Raw genomic sequence first — 16,123 nt, 5'->3', positions numbered from 1 at the left:
AAATCACAATTTTTTAAAATAAAATTGACTTTTAAGCTGGAAAACGAAGCATTACTATAATTATAACTACAACAAATAAAAAAGCTGCTAGCTTTTTAAAATCAATTTCACTTGTACTTGTTAGTGCGATTATATATTCTTTTATGTTTTGTTTTCAGACATCAATAACTTATGGCTGTCTATGAGAAAATGGACCTAGTATGTGGTCATTAAAAGAAAATATATTTAATTATAGATAATTCAGTAAGTAAAAATAAAAAAAGTGAAGTAGAGTTCACCTGTTTTTATGACCTTGGCATATAAAGGGATAGTGTGCCATACCACCTTTACTTTCCCTAGCATAAGTTACATATCACTTATCAGAGCTGGGTGAACTCAGGGATGTTCTACTGACTTGAACCCGAATTCAAACTCAAGACTTTTGGGTTAACAGTCAAGCGCACTGCCGCTAGACCACACCGTTCCCATAATACAGTCAGTATAGTGTAGTTAAAGAGGTATAAACTAAATTTCCAGTGCTAAAATAATGTAAGTATGCTATACCTCCTTTAACACAGTCAATAAAGTGTAGTTAAAGCAGTATAAAACAAATTTCTAATGCTAAAAATAATGTAAGTATGCTATACCTCCTTCTGGGCCTCTTCAATAGACTTCATCTCTTCGTATCTGTCTTTTGCATTTTTTAAGGGCTGCACCATCACTTCATCAATCTGTGTAAACACCTACAAAATAAAACACAGGGTGGTAAGATCAGATTTTAATATGTAGGCGTATGCAGACTCTAGACCAGGGGTCGGCAACCTTTTGAAGCGGAAGAGCCAAAAGTTACAATTTTCAAGATTTCCCTGGTTTTAAAGAGCCACTAACATTTTTTTAATTTCAAATATTTAATATTTTTATTAAGATTATTAGTATTTGTTCAAGGAGCTGGAGAGCCGCATCTTGATATCAAAAGAGCCGCATGCGGCTCGCGAGCCGCAGGTTGCCGACCCCTGCTCTAGACGTTTGAATTTTTTTCTCTTGGAATATGCAAATTTCTATTTATTTATTTAAAAAGCGCTTGAAGTACATGTATCAATTCTGCAATAGTGTTGTGTTTTAATGACAATTATTTTTTAAAAAGTGTTCATATATTTTAACACCATTTATCTTCTTTATCATCTTTTTCAACTTCCTATTGGAGCATATGCCATTCACAACACCTTTCCATGCTTCTCTGCCCATTGCTATTTTTTCCGTTTCTTTTATCTTTTTCAATTTCTCTAAGCCGTGTTTTTGGGTCTCCTTTTTTTCCCTTTGATCCTTGTGTCTTCCATTATGTGCCTAGTCTGGTACCTGTTGTTGCCAGTTTTCTCAAGGCTCAGCCATGTTCACCTTCTTATCCAGATTTCTCGCTCTACTGGGATTTTTCCTGCACTTTCCCATACTGCCGTGTTAGGTAACCTACTTTATCAATCATTCTAATGTTTGTAAACAATGGTGATCTCCCTTTAATAAGACTTAAAACCCAATGTAGCTCTGATTTGATATGTAATAGGTTGCCATACAATCATTTTTGGCTTAACATAGGATCAAAACAGAAGTCAATCTATCTTTCATTTTTAATTTCCTGGTACATTTTTAAAGAGTTAATATTAAATTATGATTTTATTATTAATTTTGGAATAGCTTTATTATAAAAAATAGACTTACTTTTGCAACAGTTTCAAACATTGGAATTAAAACAAATTTAATGAAGCCAATCTGGGCTGTTGGTTTGGTCACTTTGTCTCTGTCCATGAACGGTGCCACAGGCAGGCCCTCAATCTTTTCTCTGTCACTCTAAGAACACATGTGTCAAAAATGTAAATTTACCTTAATCAAATTAATTATGTAAATTAATCTAAACAAAGCATTTAAAAAATGTAGGCCTATATAAAGTTAAATAAATTTTATTAAATAGTCTCATTTATAATTCTCTGAAATTTAAATCAGATTAGAAATTAATTATGTAGAGATTTGTAGGAAAATTCTGTTGCTTTATTAACAGAGTTTCTTCCAGGCATCTCTTCGGGGGGGGGGGGGGGGGGGGGGGGGGGGGGATGAGATGATATTATAGATAAATGAATTATAAACCTACATCAATAGCTAAATATATCAATTTAAGCCAGAAATTAACTTTAATTTCAAATTTACAAAGCAGCGAAAGTAGTATTCTTAAAGGAATGGATTTTTATTTATAGATAATCTGTTTGTGTGCTCATTCTCCTGTTTAGAAATAATTAATTTTCCCTACTAGATATAAATTTTAGCCTAATTGTATCTGACTATCAGTGTACAACTTTTACAAATAATTATTTTAAATTTTAATTGACATTTCAACAGCATAAATTTATTCTAGAAAAATAAATTTTACGTGTAAAGTTTTAATAGGAAAACCTACAAGATGAGTTATCTATATTTTGGCAATCGGCAGTGCTCGCCCTTTGATTTAAAGAAAAGGAACATTTCCTTGTTTTATATAATAAACATAATACACTTTCACTTGTGTCTGCCTCCCCGAAAAATGTTGACCCCCCCCCCCCCCAGGAGAAAAAAGTCTGGAAGAAACACTGTTTATGAATGATGTTAATCAGCCACGTTTATATTTATTACAGAGTGCACTAGTTATCTAAAATCAATTATTAGTTTCCTTTAGATTTGTCAAAAAGTTAACTACACATGTAAAGGACCTAGATTTAATAAGTAATGAAACAATTTTGTATTATTTTCCTCGCAACCAACACTATCAAATAAAAATTAATATCCGGCGTGTTTTGTTATAAGTTTTATAATTCATTAAGAGTCAACAAGACAGCTGACAATATCACATGACCAGCACAAGTGCCCCTTACAGTCAACCAGTAAAATACCATGAAAAAACGCACAAAAAACACAAGCTAACCACACAACCCAACAAAACAAATCATTTAAAAAAAGCAAAAAAACCACAAGAAAACTACAAAAAAAAAACAACAACACCACAAACCCACCTGATTAAAGTACTCCTCCAACAAGCAATCAACCCAAGGTTCTGAGACTTCCATAGGGCGAACTTCATTTGAAATATCACAGCACTTAATTAGGACCATTTTCAACTGGAAATAAAAACATCTTTGATTTAAGATTATTATTTTTTAATAACATTATCCTTAGAAATATCACAGCACTTAATTAGGACCATTTTCAACTGGAAATAAAAACATCTTTGATTTAAGATTATTATTTTTTAATAACATTATCATTAGAAATATCACAGCACTTAATTAAGACCATTTTCAACTGGAAATAAAAACATCTTTGGTTATAATTTGTTAAATAATATTATTCTTTAAAATATTCTTTGAAATACCAAATAGGTAAAAATTCCAAAACATGAAAATTGAAAAAAGTGTTGATACTATTTTTAACATAAAAATAAAATAATTACATATGTAGGACCCATACTATTTTAAACAAAAATATTCGAAGTTTTAGACTACATAATTAATAATCATTACTGTAGGCCTACATTACAGTACAAATAATAATTGAAAGAAACTAAGAAACCACACACAAAAAAAATAATATAACTTGTGTATACAAAACCATTAGTGGAGTACATTGAACTAGAATAGATTACCGATAATAAAATTAAAAATTTTAAAAGAATATTTTTTATTTTATTAACTAATTTTTAACCAAACTTAATTTACTTTCTGATGTTTTTCCTCCCTCTATCATATAGCTATTAATAAAATACTTAAAAAAACTTTTTAAAAAACCACGTTTTTTATGTGTAGCAACGGACTAAAAAGGAGAATTGATGACAAAAAACGTGGGTACGTTCACCATCAAATTTCCCGACCCATCTGCCCGACCCACGTTTTTTGTCATCAATTCTCCTTTTTAGTCCGTTGCTACACATAAAAAACGTGGTTTTTTAAAAAGTTTTTTTAAGTATTTTATTTTCTCCTTTTTAGTCCGTTGCTACACATGAAAAACGTGGTTTTTAAAAAGTTTTTTATATAGTTTATTTTCTACTTTATCTAATCACTTGATTAAGTATGACTTGACTAAGTGTTTTTAAATACACGGACTAAAAAAATCTTGAGCGACCGATACGCTTTAAACAGAGAAAGGGTGTAATTTACGTTGCTGGCGTGGAGATCTACTCACGAATCACGTGATCAAATCTCCCATAAACAAACAAATAAACGCGAAGCTGAGTTAAGGAAAAACGTGTTTATGTGTATTTTAGCATGCCCAGCGTACCAACCGTGTCACCGTTAACAATGTGTTACCGTGTCCGTTCTCCTTTTTAGTCCGTTGCTACACATAAAAAACGTGGTTTTTTAAAAAGTTTTTTTTAAGTATTTTATTTTCTCCTTTTTAGTCCGTTGCTACACATGAAAAACGTGGTTTTTAAAAAAGTGTTTATAAATACACGGACTAAAAATCTTGAGCGACCAGGATTCGAACCTGGGTTGTCGCGGCCACAACGCGAAGTACTAACCACTATACGATCACGGCCAGCGCGCTCACATCGATTGGGGCCGAAGTAACTGTGTCAATAGGCCTCAAGTCTTGTCGGTATCTTTAGAAATCATGTCCTCAATTTTATGGTCCTTGGGGCGTAATTAAATTAAGCTAATTACGGTCACTAATTGCTAGTTTTTATGATTGCATCTGAAATTGTTAGGCGAAAGTAGCATGCATGCCAAATTTCAGGTCTCTAGAGCAATCAGAAGTGGGCTAATTTTCGATGTCAATTTTAACAACAAACATCCAAACAACCAAACAAACAAACGCGAAGCTGAGTTAAGAAAAACGTGTTAAAAATTTGATATACATAGATCTATATATTAATATAAGTTTCACGAAACATAACTCTGAAGAAAAGTGGTTGTAACTTAAAGGGCAGTTAAACAGACACTAAAAGGGAAACAACCCTCACCGTATCTAGGTGGTCCTTGTTCTTGTTATCAAAACCAGCTGCCAGTTTGTCTTTAAAACTTTCCATTATTTCTGCGTGCCTGGCCATGTCTGTGGCCAGTATCAGCATGGTTATGCCCTGAAGAAAATTTCAAACGTTCACTTTAAAAAAATACAGGCTGAAGTGTAAAACAGTTAGAAATCTATAACATGAGGGAAAGTTTGAATAATGCAAATAACGTTACAGGAATCAGAAAAAAACAATGGTTTGTAATCATTTTAGCTAGGCAGGCACTAAAATAAAACAAAACAAAAAAACGAAGTAGAAAAGGGTTATCCAAAAACACCTGGCAATGCAAGTTTGCAGCAGTCATTACTAAGATAAGTCAAGCAGGAACTAAGAATAGATAAAGGCCAAGGACAGATAAATCTCCACAGCTGTGTGTGGTAGCCCTTGCCTCAGTAGGAGTGAGGGGAGACTATTCATCCAAGTTCAAATTACTTCCCATTTTAATTTTTCAATTGGTTCTTATAATAATGTAATATCTAAATATTGCATATTTAATAGGACCAATTATTCTAAATTTACTTGAGTTTTTGTCAATTTAAATAAAAAAATAAATAATTAAAATCTATTTTTAACAGACATACTTGTGTTGATTTAATTTAAAATAAAATAATAAAGGTCAAGGCCACTCACTGCTCTGACCCTTTTGAACGTGTCCTTGTCGACGTTGGCGAAGATGTTGGTGTCAGGGTTGGAGAGGATCTGGAAGGCCACGGCACAGTGATGGTTCTCTAGTGGGGAGATGTCATTGTAGCGGATAGCTAGCTCTGTCCGGGCGTTGATCTGGTACCTGGGGGGGGGGGGGGGATACAGGTGAGTCAGGGGATATCACAGGTGAGTTCATGTGTGAGGTAAAATACAGGTGAGTTCGTGTGTCAGGTAAAATACAGGTGAGTTCATGTGTCAGGTAAAATACAGGTGAGTTCATGTGTGAGGTAAAATACAGGTGACTTCATGTGTCAGGTAAAATACAGGTGAGTTCATGTGTCAGGTAAAATACAGGTGAGTTCGTGTGTGAGGTAAAATACAGGTGAGTTCATGTGTGAGATAAAATACAGGTGACTTCATGTGTCAGGTAAAATACAGGTGAGTTCATGTGTCAGGTAAAATACAGGTGAGTTCATGTGTGAGGTAAAATACAGGTGAGTTCATGTGTGAGGTAAAATACAGGTGAGTTTATGTGTGAGGTAAAATACAGGTGAGTTTATGTGTGAGGTAAAATACAGGTGAGTTCATGTGTCAGGTAAAATACAGGTGAGTTCATGTGTGAGATAAAATACAGGTGAGTTCATGTGTCAGGTAAAATACAGGTGAGTTCATGTGTGAGGTAAAATACAGGTGAGTTTATGTGTGAGGTAAAATACAGGTGAGTTTATGTGTGAGGTAAAATACAGGTGAGTTCATGTGTCAGGTAAAATACAGGTGAGTTCATGTGTGAGATAAAATACAGGTGAGTTCATGTGTGAGGTAAAATACAGGTGAGTTCATGTGTGAGGTAAAATACAGGTGAGTTTATGTGTGAGGTAAAATACAGGTGAGTTCATGTGTGAGGTAAAATACAGGTGAGTTCATGTGTGAGGTAAAATACAGGTGAGTTCATGTGTCAGGTAAAATACAGGTGAGTTCATGTGTGAGATAAAATACAGGTGAGTTCATGTGTCAGGTAAAATACAGGTGAGTTCATGTGTGAGGTAAAATACAGGTGAGTTTATGTGTGAGGTAAAATACAGGTGAGTTTATGTGTGAGGTAAAATACAGGTGAGTTCATGTGTCAGGTAAAATACAGGTGAGTTCATGTGTCAGGTAAAATACAGGTGAGTTCATGTGTCAGGTAAAATACGGGTGAGTTTATGTGTCAGGTAAAATACAGGTGAGTTCATGTGTCAGGTAAAATAACAGGTGAGTTTATGTGTGAAGTAATATTACAGGTGAGTTCATGTGTGAGGTGAAATACAGGTGAGTTTATGTGTCAGGTAAAATACAGGTGAGTTCATGTGTCAGGTAAAATACAGGTGAGTTCATGTGTCAGGTAAAATACGGGTGAGTTTATGTGTCAGGTAAAATACAGGTGAGTTCATGTGTCAGGTAAAATAACAGGTGAGTTTATGTGTGAAGTAATATTACAGGTGAGTTCATGTGTGAGGTGAAATACAGGTGAGTTTATGTGTCAGGTAAAATACAGGTGAGTTCATGTGTCAGGTAAAATACAGGTGAGTTCATGTGTCAGGTAAAATACAGGTGAGTTCATGTGTCAGGTAAAATACAGGTGAGTTCATGTGTGAGGTAAATACAGGTGAGTTCATGTGTCAGGTAAAATACAGGTGAGTTTTTGTGTAAGGTAAAATACAGGTGAGTTATACCTAACTTACATATTTGTCATACCTGACTTAAACACATTGTTATACCTAACTTATATAAATTGTAACAACTGATTTAATACGTATTGTTATATCTAACTTACATATTTGTCATAAATGACTTACGTATTTTTATAACTGGCTTACATATTGTCATAATTGCTTTACGTATTGTTATATCTGACTTACGTATAGTTACAACTGGCTTACATATTGTTATAAGTGACTTATATATTGTTATATATGACTTACATATTGTTAAAATTGACCTACATATTTTTATAACTTACGTATTGTTATACCTGAGTTACATATTTGTCATAAATGACCAACATATTGTTATAACTGACTTACGTATTGTTATAAATGACTTACATATTGTTATAACTGACTTACGTATTGTTATACCCAGGATGGTCTAGATCATGACAGACGGCAGCAGTGAGCAGAATCCCCAGGTCTTCAGTGCTCATCTGCTCCCACAGCTTACAGAGGTGTATCATCCCGTACATCATTTGGGAGACACAGAAACAGTGGCGGAAGTTGTGGAAGGGGTTGTTGCGGTAGTTCTCCTGGACACACAGCTGGGGGGGGGGGAGGGGGTGAAGTTTTTTCATTGTTAGATAAGACGATACACGATGGTCACATGTCTTAAAGATGTCTGGCACAATGTGATTATTTCATACAAAAAAACAAAGGCACACAATTCATGACCACATCTGACTTCAAATATGTATTCAACACCTCCAATTGAAAACAAAATGCTAAATAAAAAGTAACAATTTAAAAAAAATATGAATCATTAAATATAATATTTCTTAACTACCCCTAATTAGCATATCAACTCACGTGTCTACCCCCACCCCTTGCTCCTAGGTGACGTCAGTTATGGATGACCCCCCCCCCCCCCCCTCCCAAAAAATCGTAACAACTAGCGAATAGATATTTTTCCAAACGGTACTTTTTTTATAAGATTGTAAGCAGCAACGATAAGCTTACTTTGGGTATCTCTTGGGGGGGGGGGGGGGGGGGGCGCACTGAAGCACGTCTACCCCCCCCCCCCCCCACCTAACGAAATAGAAATTTAAATGTATACTTTAACTAGTCCGCCACCTCGAAATTTATGTTCGACCTTCCCCCCCCCCCCTCCAACGAAAGTTTCAAGTGACCCCCCCCCCCCCCCCCCCCCCCCCCGTGGAGAAAAAAATGTCTAAAAGAAACATAGGCAAGCGTGCGGCGTCAATTCGGCCAATGACGAAACGGCCCCGTCAAAACGACCCCGACAAAACGACCCCGTCAAATCGGCCCCGTCAAAAGGGCCAGCGACATATGGACCCCGTCATATAGGCTCCCGACAAATAGGCTCCCGTCATTTAGGCTACCGACAAATAGGCTCCCGTTATATAGGCTCCCGACAAAAGGGCTCCTGTCAATAAGGCTCCTGACAAATAGGCTCCCGTCATTTTGGCTCCCGACATATAGTCTCCCGTCATTTAGTTTTTTCCACAAAACGGCCCCCGTCATTACGACTACCGACAAATAGGCTCCCGCCATTTAGTTTCTCCACAAAACGGCCCCCGTCATTACGACTCCCGACAAATAGGCTAGCGTCATTTTGGCTCCCGACAAAAAGGCTCCTGTCAATTTGGCTCCAGACAAAAGGACCACTGACACAGTGGCGTAGCTACCGTAAAGCTAGCGTAAGCAAGGCATGGGGGCCCAAGGCACATAGGGGCCCTTTTCCCTCATAAAAAATTAAAACTTTTACAATGGAATTTTAATATTTGTTACATATAAATAATTTTAAAAAAGAAAAAGGTTAAAAGGGGGGGGGGGGGGGGGTGTTTCGGCAGTGGGATTCAGTGTTTGTGGGTCAAACAGAGCCCAATCGTTATCATAACACTACAGGCTATATCACTTTGTCGTGCAAGACATTGAGAGAATCAGCCTATAAATAAACTTTTTAGCAGTAGTAGGCAAGCATAATAATATAGTATAAATACAAAATCAGGACATATAAAATATAAAATGTTGCCTTCAGAATATTTATATATTAAAAAATATCCATCGTAAGTAGAAGTTGATCTCTTCGTTTAACTCCTCTGTAGCCTAACGCAGAGGCGTAGCGAAGGCGAGGCGGGGGGTGCGGACCGCAACGGGTGACACCATTTAGGGGGGGGGGGTGACACCAAAGGCAAAAAATTGTAAAATTTATAGAATGAAATGCCATTTTCCAGATCCATTAGTTAAAGTTAAATAGTCTTCTAAGTACAAATCGAAAATTATATCAAGAGGGGGGGGGGGGATGTGACACCACGACGTAAACGTAAACTATAAAGAAAACAATGCTACATCCAACTGTATTATAAACAGACTGTAGATAAACATCGTTACTATTAAGTCAGCAGTGATTAAAGCTTAAACACGTACGTGTACCAGTATGTGGCATATATATAAATTTTAGGCCTATGTAGGCCGACACACACGCACATATATATATATATATATATATATATATATATATATATATATATATATATATATATATATATATATATATATGTGCATTGTTTCCTGGGAGGGGGTGACAATACGAAGTGCCGCACCGGGTGAGACCATATAGGGGGGTGACACAAAGGCAAAAAATAGCAAAATATATAGAGAAAAAGTTGAGGGGGTGGGGGTGCAAATCGAAAGTTTGGGGGGGGGGGGGGTGCAAATCGAAAACTTGAAAGTTTGTCCCCGGGAAGGGTCGCAACGCCTCTGGGGGAGGGGGGTGACACCATTAAGTGCCGCACCGGGTGACACCCGACCTCGCTACGCCACTGTGCTTGTAGGTTATCAAAACAAAATGCTCTTATCATGTTAACATCATGTATATCATACATTTACACTTCTGTGCTCGCTTTTAAGCAACAGATCTTTTCTGTTGTAAATTAAACATTATCAAAACTTTAGAATTGGTAGAATTTAGCTGTTAAGGGCTCGATTTGTTTGTGAATTAATGTTGGTTCATGAAAAAATAATTTCATTCGGGCATTAAAAAGAGGTTATGGTGGTATTGGAGGTAGGACACAATGGTTACTTTTATGCCAATAGTGGTCATATCATTCATTTTTCTGGAGCCAATATGTCGAGAGTCATTTTGTCAAAAGCCTATATGTCGGGAGCCCAATTGCCGGGAGCCAAAATGTCGTGAGCCCATTTGCCGGGAGCCCATTTGTCTTTAGCCCTTATGTCGGGAGCCAATATGTCGGGAGCCGCTTTGTCGGGAGCCAATATGTCCTGAGCCTATTTGTCAGGGGTTAATATGTCGGGAGTCCATTTGTCGGGAGCCTAAATATCGGGAGCCCATTTGTCGGGAGCCTATATGTCGCAAGTCAATATGACGGGAGCCCATTTGACGGGAGCCAATAAGTCGGGGCCCTTTTGACGGGGCTATTTTGACGGGGTCGGTTTGTCGGGAGTCGATTTTACGGGGTCGTATTAACGGGGCCGTTTTGACGGGGCCGTTTTGTCCCGGGCCGTTTTGACAGGGCACCTAGGCAAGATATGTAGACTATCTCAAGGCTAACAAAAATAAACACGCACGGAGTTTTCTGAAGTACCCTCGTCAGCTGACTGCTCAGACTGTCAAACTGTTTTTTCCCCACCAGAGCCCCATCGATAACTTCAAGTGGCCTGTCAGCATTTTCCCCCGGCTTCCAGACTTAATATATTTTAACGGGGGAAAAAATCGCTTTAAGAATGTAATTAAGGAACTATTAATTGCCAATTATCCCTCTAATAGCAAATCTTATTGTGTTAATTAAATATCCAGGATGAAAGGATAAGCTAAAGGCCAAAGGCAACAATTTGTTAATTGACGCTAGAAAAGGTGGCCAGGTTTATCCGGCAAGACAAGCCAAAAGAGGCAGGTGTTTGTTTTCAAACTAAGATTTCCATCGCAGAAGAACTTAGGATTTAAAAGTGCAACCGGTAAACAAACGAAAGAGAGAAATTGCCTTTCAAACAAAGACGCACTTAGATACATTTCCATCCTCTTTATTCTATAGATATTTCATGACAGTTTGTGAAAGATAAACTTCAGAAGACGAAATAAAAACACACGAAATGGCTAGAAACGAAACAACACTAGGGGGCGTCTAGTAAAAACGTAATGATGTTTAAGCCAAGTTATACCCCCCCCCACCCACTTATAACCAAAACTTCGTCACACAAAAAACGGATGCCCAGCTTGCCCTAATTGGAAATCACAAAATTCCGTTCGCCACGCTAAAATAAACGTAATCCTTACTGGTTTTTACTTCCATATTTTTCTTCTTTAAAAAATGCTGCACCCTCGTCACACATAGTCACACCCTCGTCACAAATAGTCACACTCTCGTCACAAATAGTCACACTCTCGTCACAAATAGCCACACCTCGTCACAAATAGCCACACCCTGGTAACAAATAGTCACACTCTCGTCACAAATAGTCACACTCTCGTCACAAATAGTCAAACCCTCGTCACAAATAGTCACACTCTCGTCACAAATAGCCACACCCTCGTCACAAATAGTCACACTCTCGTCACAAATAGCCACACCCTCGTCACAAATAGTCACACTCTCGTCACAAATAGTCACACTCTCGTCACAAATAGCCACACCCTCGTCACAAATAGCCACACCCTGGTCACAAATAGTCACACTCTCGTCACAAATAGTCACACTCTCGTCAGAAATAGTCACACCCTCGTCACAAATAGTCACACTCTCGTCACAAATAGTCACACCCTGGTCACAAATAGTCACACCCTCGTCACAAATAGTCACACTCTCGTCACAAATAGTCACACCCTCGTCACAAATAGTCACACTCTCGTCACAAATAGTCACACCTCGTCACAAATAGTCAAACCCTCGACACACCCACGTCACATATAGTCGATCCTTGTCACACTGTCACCCCCTCGTCACACATAGTCACTGATGTATGTATCTATTTCTTCTTTTCATATAGCCTACTAAAACAGATTTTTAAAAAAAGCAGACTGCATTTCGCCATATTTTTCAACATAACACGTTTTAGCACTATGCATTCATAATTATATCCATGTAGATGTTATTTTATTTTTGGCCAGAAAAGAAAAAAAAAATTGCCATCGACCTTGATCCTAATCCAGGACAGGGAAATAAAGGGAGATAAAATGACACAACGAATTAATGCCGCCATAGCTGTCTTACACTCAGGGGGAAAAAATCGATCTGAAATATACACTTTTGTGACATCAACATTTTACATCGCAGCAATAAAATATTCCCACAAAGTGTTTGTAGATATCGAAAGGATAACTTATTTCAAGGTTATGCTAGTATCGATTACTAAAGTGAGTATAAAAGTAACTTTAAAAAAAACACAACAGAAATCGTGAAAATAGTGCCAGATGAGACTGGTTAACGAGAACGAGGCTGCTGTGAAGCAGGTTGAGGGTAGGGGAGGGCAAGGCTGGGTAAAACGATACCTAGGGTATGAAAACAAATTGAAAGAGGTCACAAGAAATCGAGACTAGAGATCGAGAATTAAATTGAAAAACTAGGCTAACAAGGAAAAGATGGTGAGGAGGGTGACGGGGTTAGACAAGTAATAAAAAAACAACAACAAGAAATCAAAAAGATAGAGGCGGTGAAAAATAGGCTGCGTACAACAAAAACGAGGCTATGGTAATTCAGAACGAGGCCAAACCAAAATGAGATTTTTTTTCCCATGTAAAATGATAACGAGGCTTTGTAAAACGAGAAGGAGGCTACACAAGAACTAGGGGATCTTACACCAATAATGATATTTTCTTTGGGGTCTAGCCAGTAGTGTCAAAACGAAAGTAGATATACATGAATATTTAGTAGTGTCTGTACTGTTGAATTTTTTTGTGTGTTTAAAAAAATCAGAACATAACCCAACCCTCCTCTACTCAAGAAGAATTTAGAACGGACAAACTAAAATTTCAGCAAATTTCAGTACTTCCGTTTCACCACTATGGACGGCTAATCTCGATCTGTTTAATGAGACATTATCTCAGTGTGGTCCTTGTCTTAGACCTCACTACATACAGTTATCTTCATAGGATCGAAACCACCAACTTACACACATGTGTAACAGGAACGCTCAGCAGTGATACTGGGGGGGGGGGGGGTAAGAAAACAGCAACTAAGATATTAATATGAACCCTAACTAGTGTCTACATTCATACCATCACCAACCCAACAAGGTCTAGTACAAATAAAATAGTTGTTACCCTCTTATGTGTAAAAAAAAAAAAAAAAAAACACAACAAAACAAAAAATCAACAACAACAAAACCTCAGTGTCCAGAACTCAAAACACGCGGTCGAATCCACTTCCTCAACTTTCGAAAACTACCTTGACATCCGAACATAACCACTCTGACAACACAACTACCTCGAAATCCGAACATAACTACATGAACAACAGCACTACCTCGACATCCGAACATAACCACTCTGACAACACAACTACCTCGAAATCCGAACATAACTACATGAACAACAGCACTACCTCGACATCCGAACATAACCACTCTGACAACACAACTACCTCGAAATCCGAACATAACTACATGAACAACAGCACTACCTCGACATCCGAACATAACCACTCTGACAACACCACTACCTCGAAAACGAACATAACAACATAACTACAACACTACCTCGACATTCGAACATAACCACCCTGACAACACTACTACCTCGAAATCCGAACATAACAACATTAACAACAACACTACCTCGACATCCGAACCTAACCACTCAGACCACTAACCCAACCTTCTCCATAATCTAATGACTTAATTTAACGAAATCCTAGACGTCAACCCACGGCTTGCTTGTTGCTGTGTTCGGGTATATTTATAGACCAACCAACTAAAAAGGGGATGGGCAAATAAAGAAATAACAATTCTTAACGATCTAAAAATTTTTTATAAAACTCCAGGAAAATACCTTCCCTCTTTTCACATTCACCACCCCCTCTCTTTCACCCACCCCTCTCTTTCACCCACCCCTCCCCTCCAATTATTAACAACCATCTGTGCTGTACTGTGAGGTAAAGGACATGACCCACAACCTGTTACGACTCTTTAAGAAGGAATCAGAGACTAGCTCAAGGAAGAATTGGCACCAATGGTTGGGTGCGATAGGGTTAAAGTTCAACCAATGGTTGGGTGAGATAGGGTTAATGTTCAACCAATGGTTGGGTGCGATAGGGTCAAAGTTCAAAGTTAACCAATGGTTGGGTGAGATAGGGTTAAAGTTCAACCAATGGTTGGGTGCGATAGGGTTAAAGTTAAACCAATGGTTGGGTGCGATAGAGTCAAAGTTCAACCAATGGTTGGGTGAGATAGGGTTAAAGTTCAACCAATGGTTGGGTGAGATAGGGTTAAAGTTCAACCAATGGTTGGGTGCGATAGGGTTAAAGTTCAACTTCTGATAGTAACCTCGTATTGAGGTTTGGGTACCAAAGGGTTACTTATCAACCAACGTTTGAGCACTATAGGGTTAATGTTGAACTGATTGTAACAAGACAATTCAATGTGGGTACCCAAAGGGTTACTAACCAACCAACGTTTGAGCACTATAGGGTTAATGTTGAACTGATTGTAACAAGACAATTCAATGTGGGTACCCAAAGGGTTACTAACCAACCAACGTTTGAGCACTATAGGGTTAATGTTGAACTGATTGTAACAAGACAATTCAATGTGGGTACCCAAAGGGTTACTAACCAACCAACGTTTGAGTACTAAAGGGTTAATGTTGAACTGATTGTAACAAGACAATTCAATGTGGGTACCAAAGGGTTACTAACCAACCAACGTTTGAGCACTATAGGGTTAATGTTGAACTGTTTGTAACAAGACAATTCAATGTGGGTACCCAAAGGGTTACTAACCAACCAACGTTTGAGTACTAAAGGGTTAATGTTGAACTGATTGTAACAAGACAATTCAATGTGGGTACCCAAAGGGTTACTAAACAATCAACGTTTGAATACTATGGAGTCAATGTTGAACTCCTGATAAAAAATAATTAGGTTTGGGTACCAAAGGGTTACTTGCCAACCAACGTTTGAGTGCTATAGGGTTAATACTGAACTCCTGATGGAAATAGTTTGGTTTGGGTACCAAAGGGTTACTTACCAACCAACGTTTGAGTACTATAGGGTTACTAACCAATCAACGTTTGATAACTATAGAGTTACTAACCAATCAACGTTTGATTACTATAGAGTTACTAACCAATCAACGTTTGATTACTATAGAGTTACTAACCAATCAACGTTTAAATACTATAGAGTTACTAACCAATCAACGTTTAAATACTATAGAGTCAATGTTGAACTCCTGATAAAAATAATTAGGTTTGGGTACCAAAGGGTTACTTACCAACCAACGTTTGAGCACTATAGGGTTAATGTTGAACTCCTCGACTAGCCCCAGTTCGTGGTACATGTGTTCTAGGAGACTCAGCATCTGCTCATAGAGAAACAAAATCTCGCGTCAGTTGGGAGATGTTGTATTGTAGGGTATGTGTTAAATGTGTTGGTGATTTGCGTCTTCAACTAATATTGTGGGGTGAAAGGTGTGGAGTAAAGCTCTGATATCATGTTGTCTGATCTTTAGAGATTTACCATGGTGCCACGCAGAGGCGTAGCGAGGGGGGGGGGGGGCGGGGGGTGCGGAACGCACCGGGTGACACCATTTA

At 37.9% G+C, this 16,123-nt stretch overlaps 1 protein-coding gene across 6 annotated transcripts in view; it reads right to left on the bottom strand.

The window, feature by feature from the left end:
* The window catches only part of LOC131953835 (high affinity cGMP-specific 3',5'-cyclic phosphodiesterase 9A-like), a 99,664-nt gene that overhangs the window by 3,438 nt on the left and 80,103 nt on the right, over window positions 1-16,123 (bottom strand). For all 6 annotated transcript variants that reach the window (XM_059317210.1, XM_059317211.1, XM_059317214.1 and 3 more), the window contains 7 exons: window positions 15,805-15,891; window positions 7,753-7,940; window positions 5,633-5,789; window positions 4,955-5,071; window positions 3,012-3,116; window positions 1,693-1,821; window positions 627-722 (listed from right to left, as the gene is read on the bottom strand). In XM_059317210.1, coding sequence (XP_059173193.1) covers window positions 627-722; window positions 1,693-1,821; window positions 3,012-3,116; window positions 4,955-5,071; window positions 5,633-5,789; window positions 7,753-7,940; window positions 15,805-15,891 — 879 coding nt within the window. The remainder of the gene's footprint in view (window positions 1-626; window positions 723-1,692; window positions 1,822-3,011; window positions 3,117-4,954; window positions 5,072-5,632; window positions 5,790-7,752; window positions 7,941-15,804; window positions 15,892-16,123) is intronic.

Source organism: Physella acuta, unplaced genomic scaffold (assembly GCF_028476545.2).
Source record: "Physella acuta isolate Inbredline_101_S28 unplaced genomic scaffold, ASM2847654v3 ptg000958l, whole genome shotgun sequence".
NCBI lineage: Eukaryota > Metazoa > Mollusca > Gastropoda > Physidae > Physella > Physella acuta.
The sequence above is the reverse complement of the archived record's forward strand: the minus strand, read 5'-3'. Positions and strand labels throughout refer to the sequence as shown.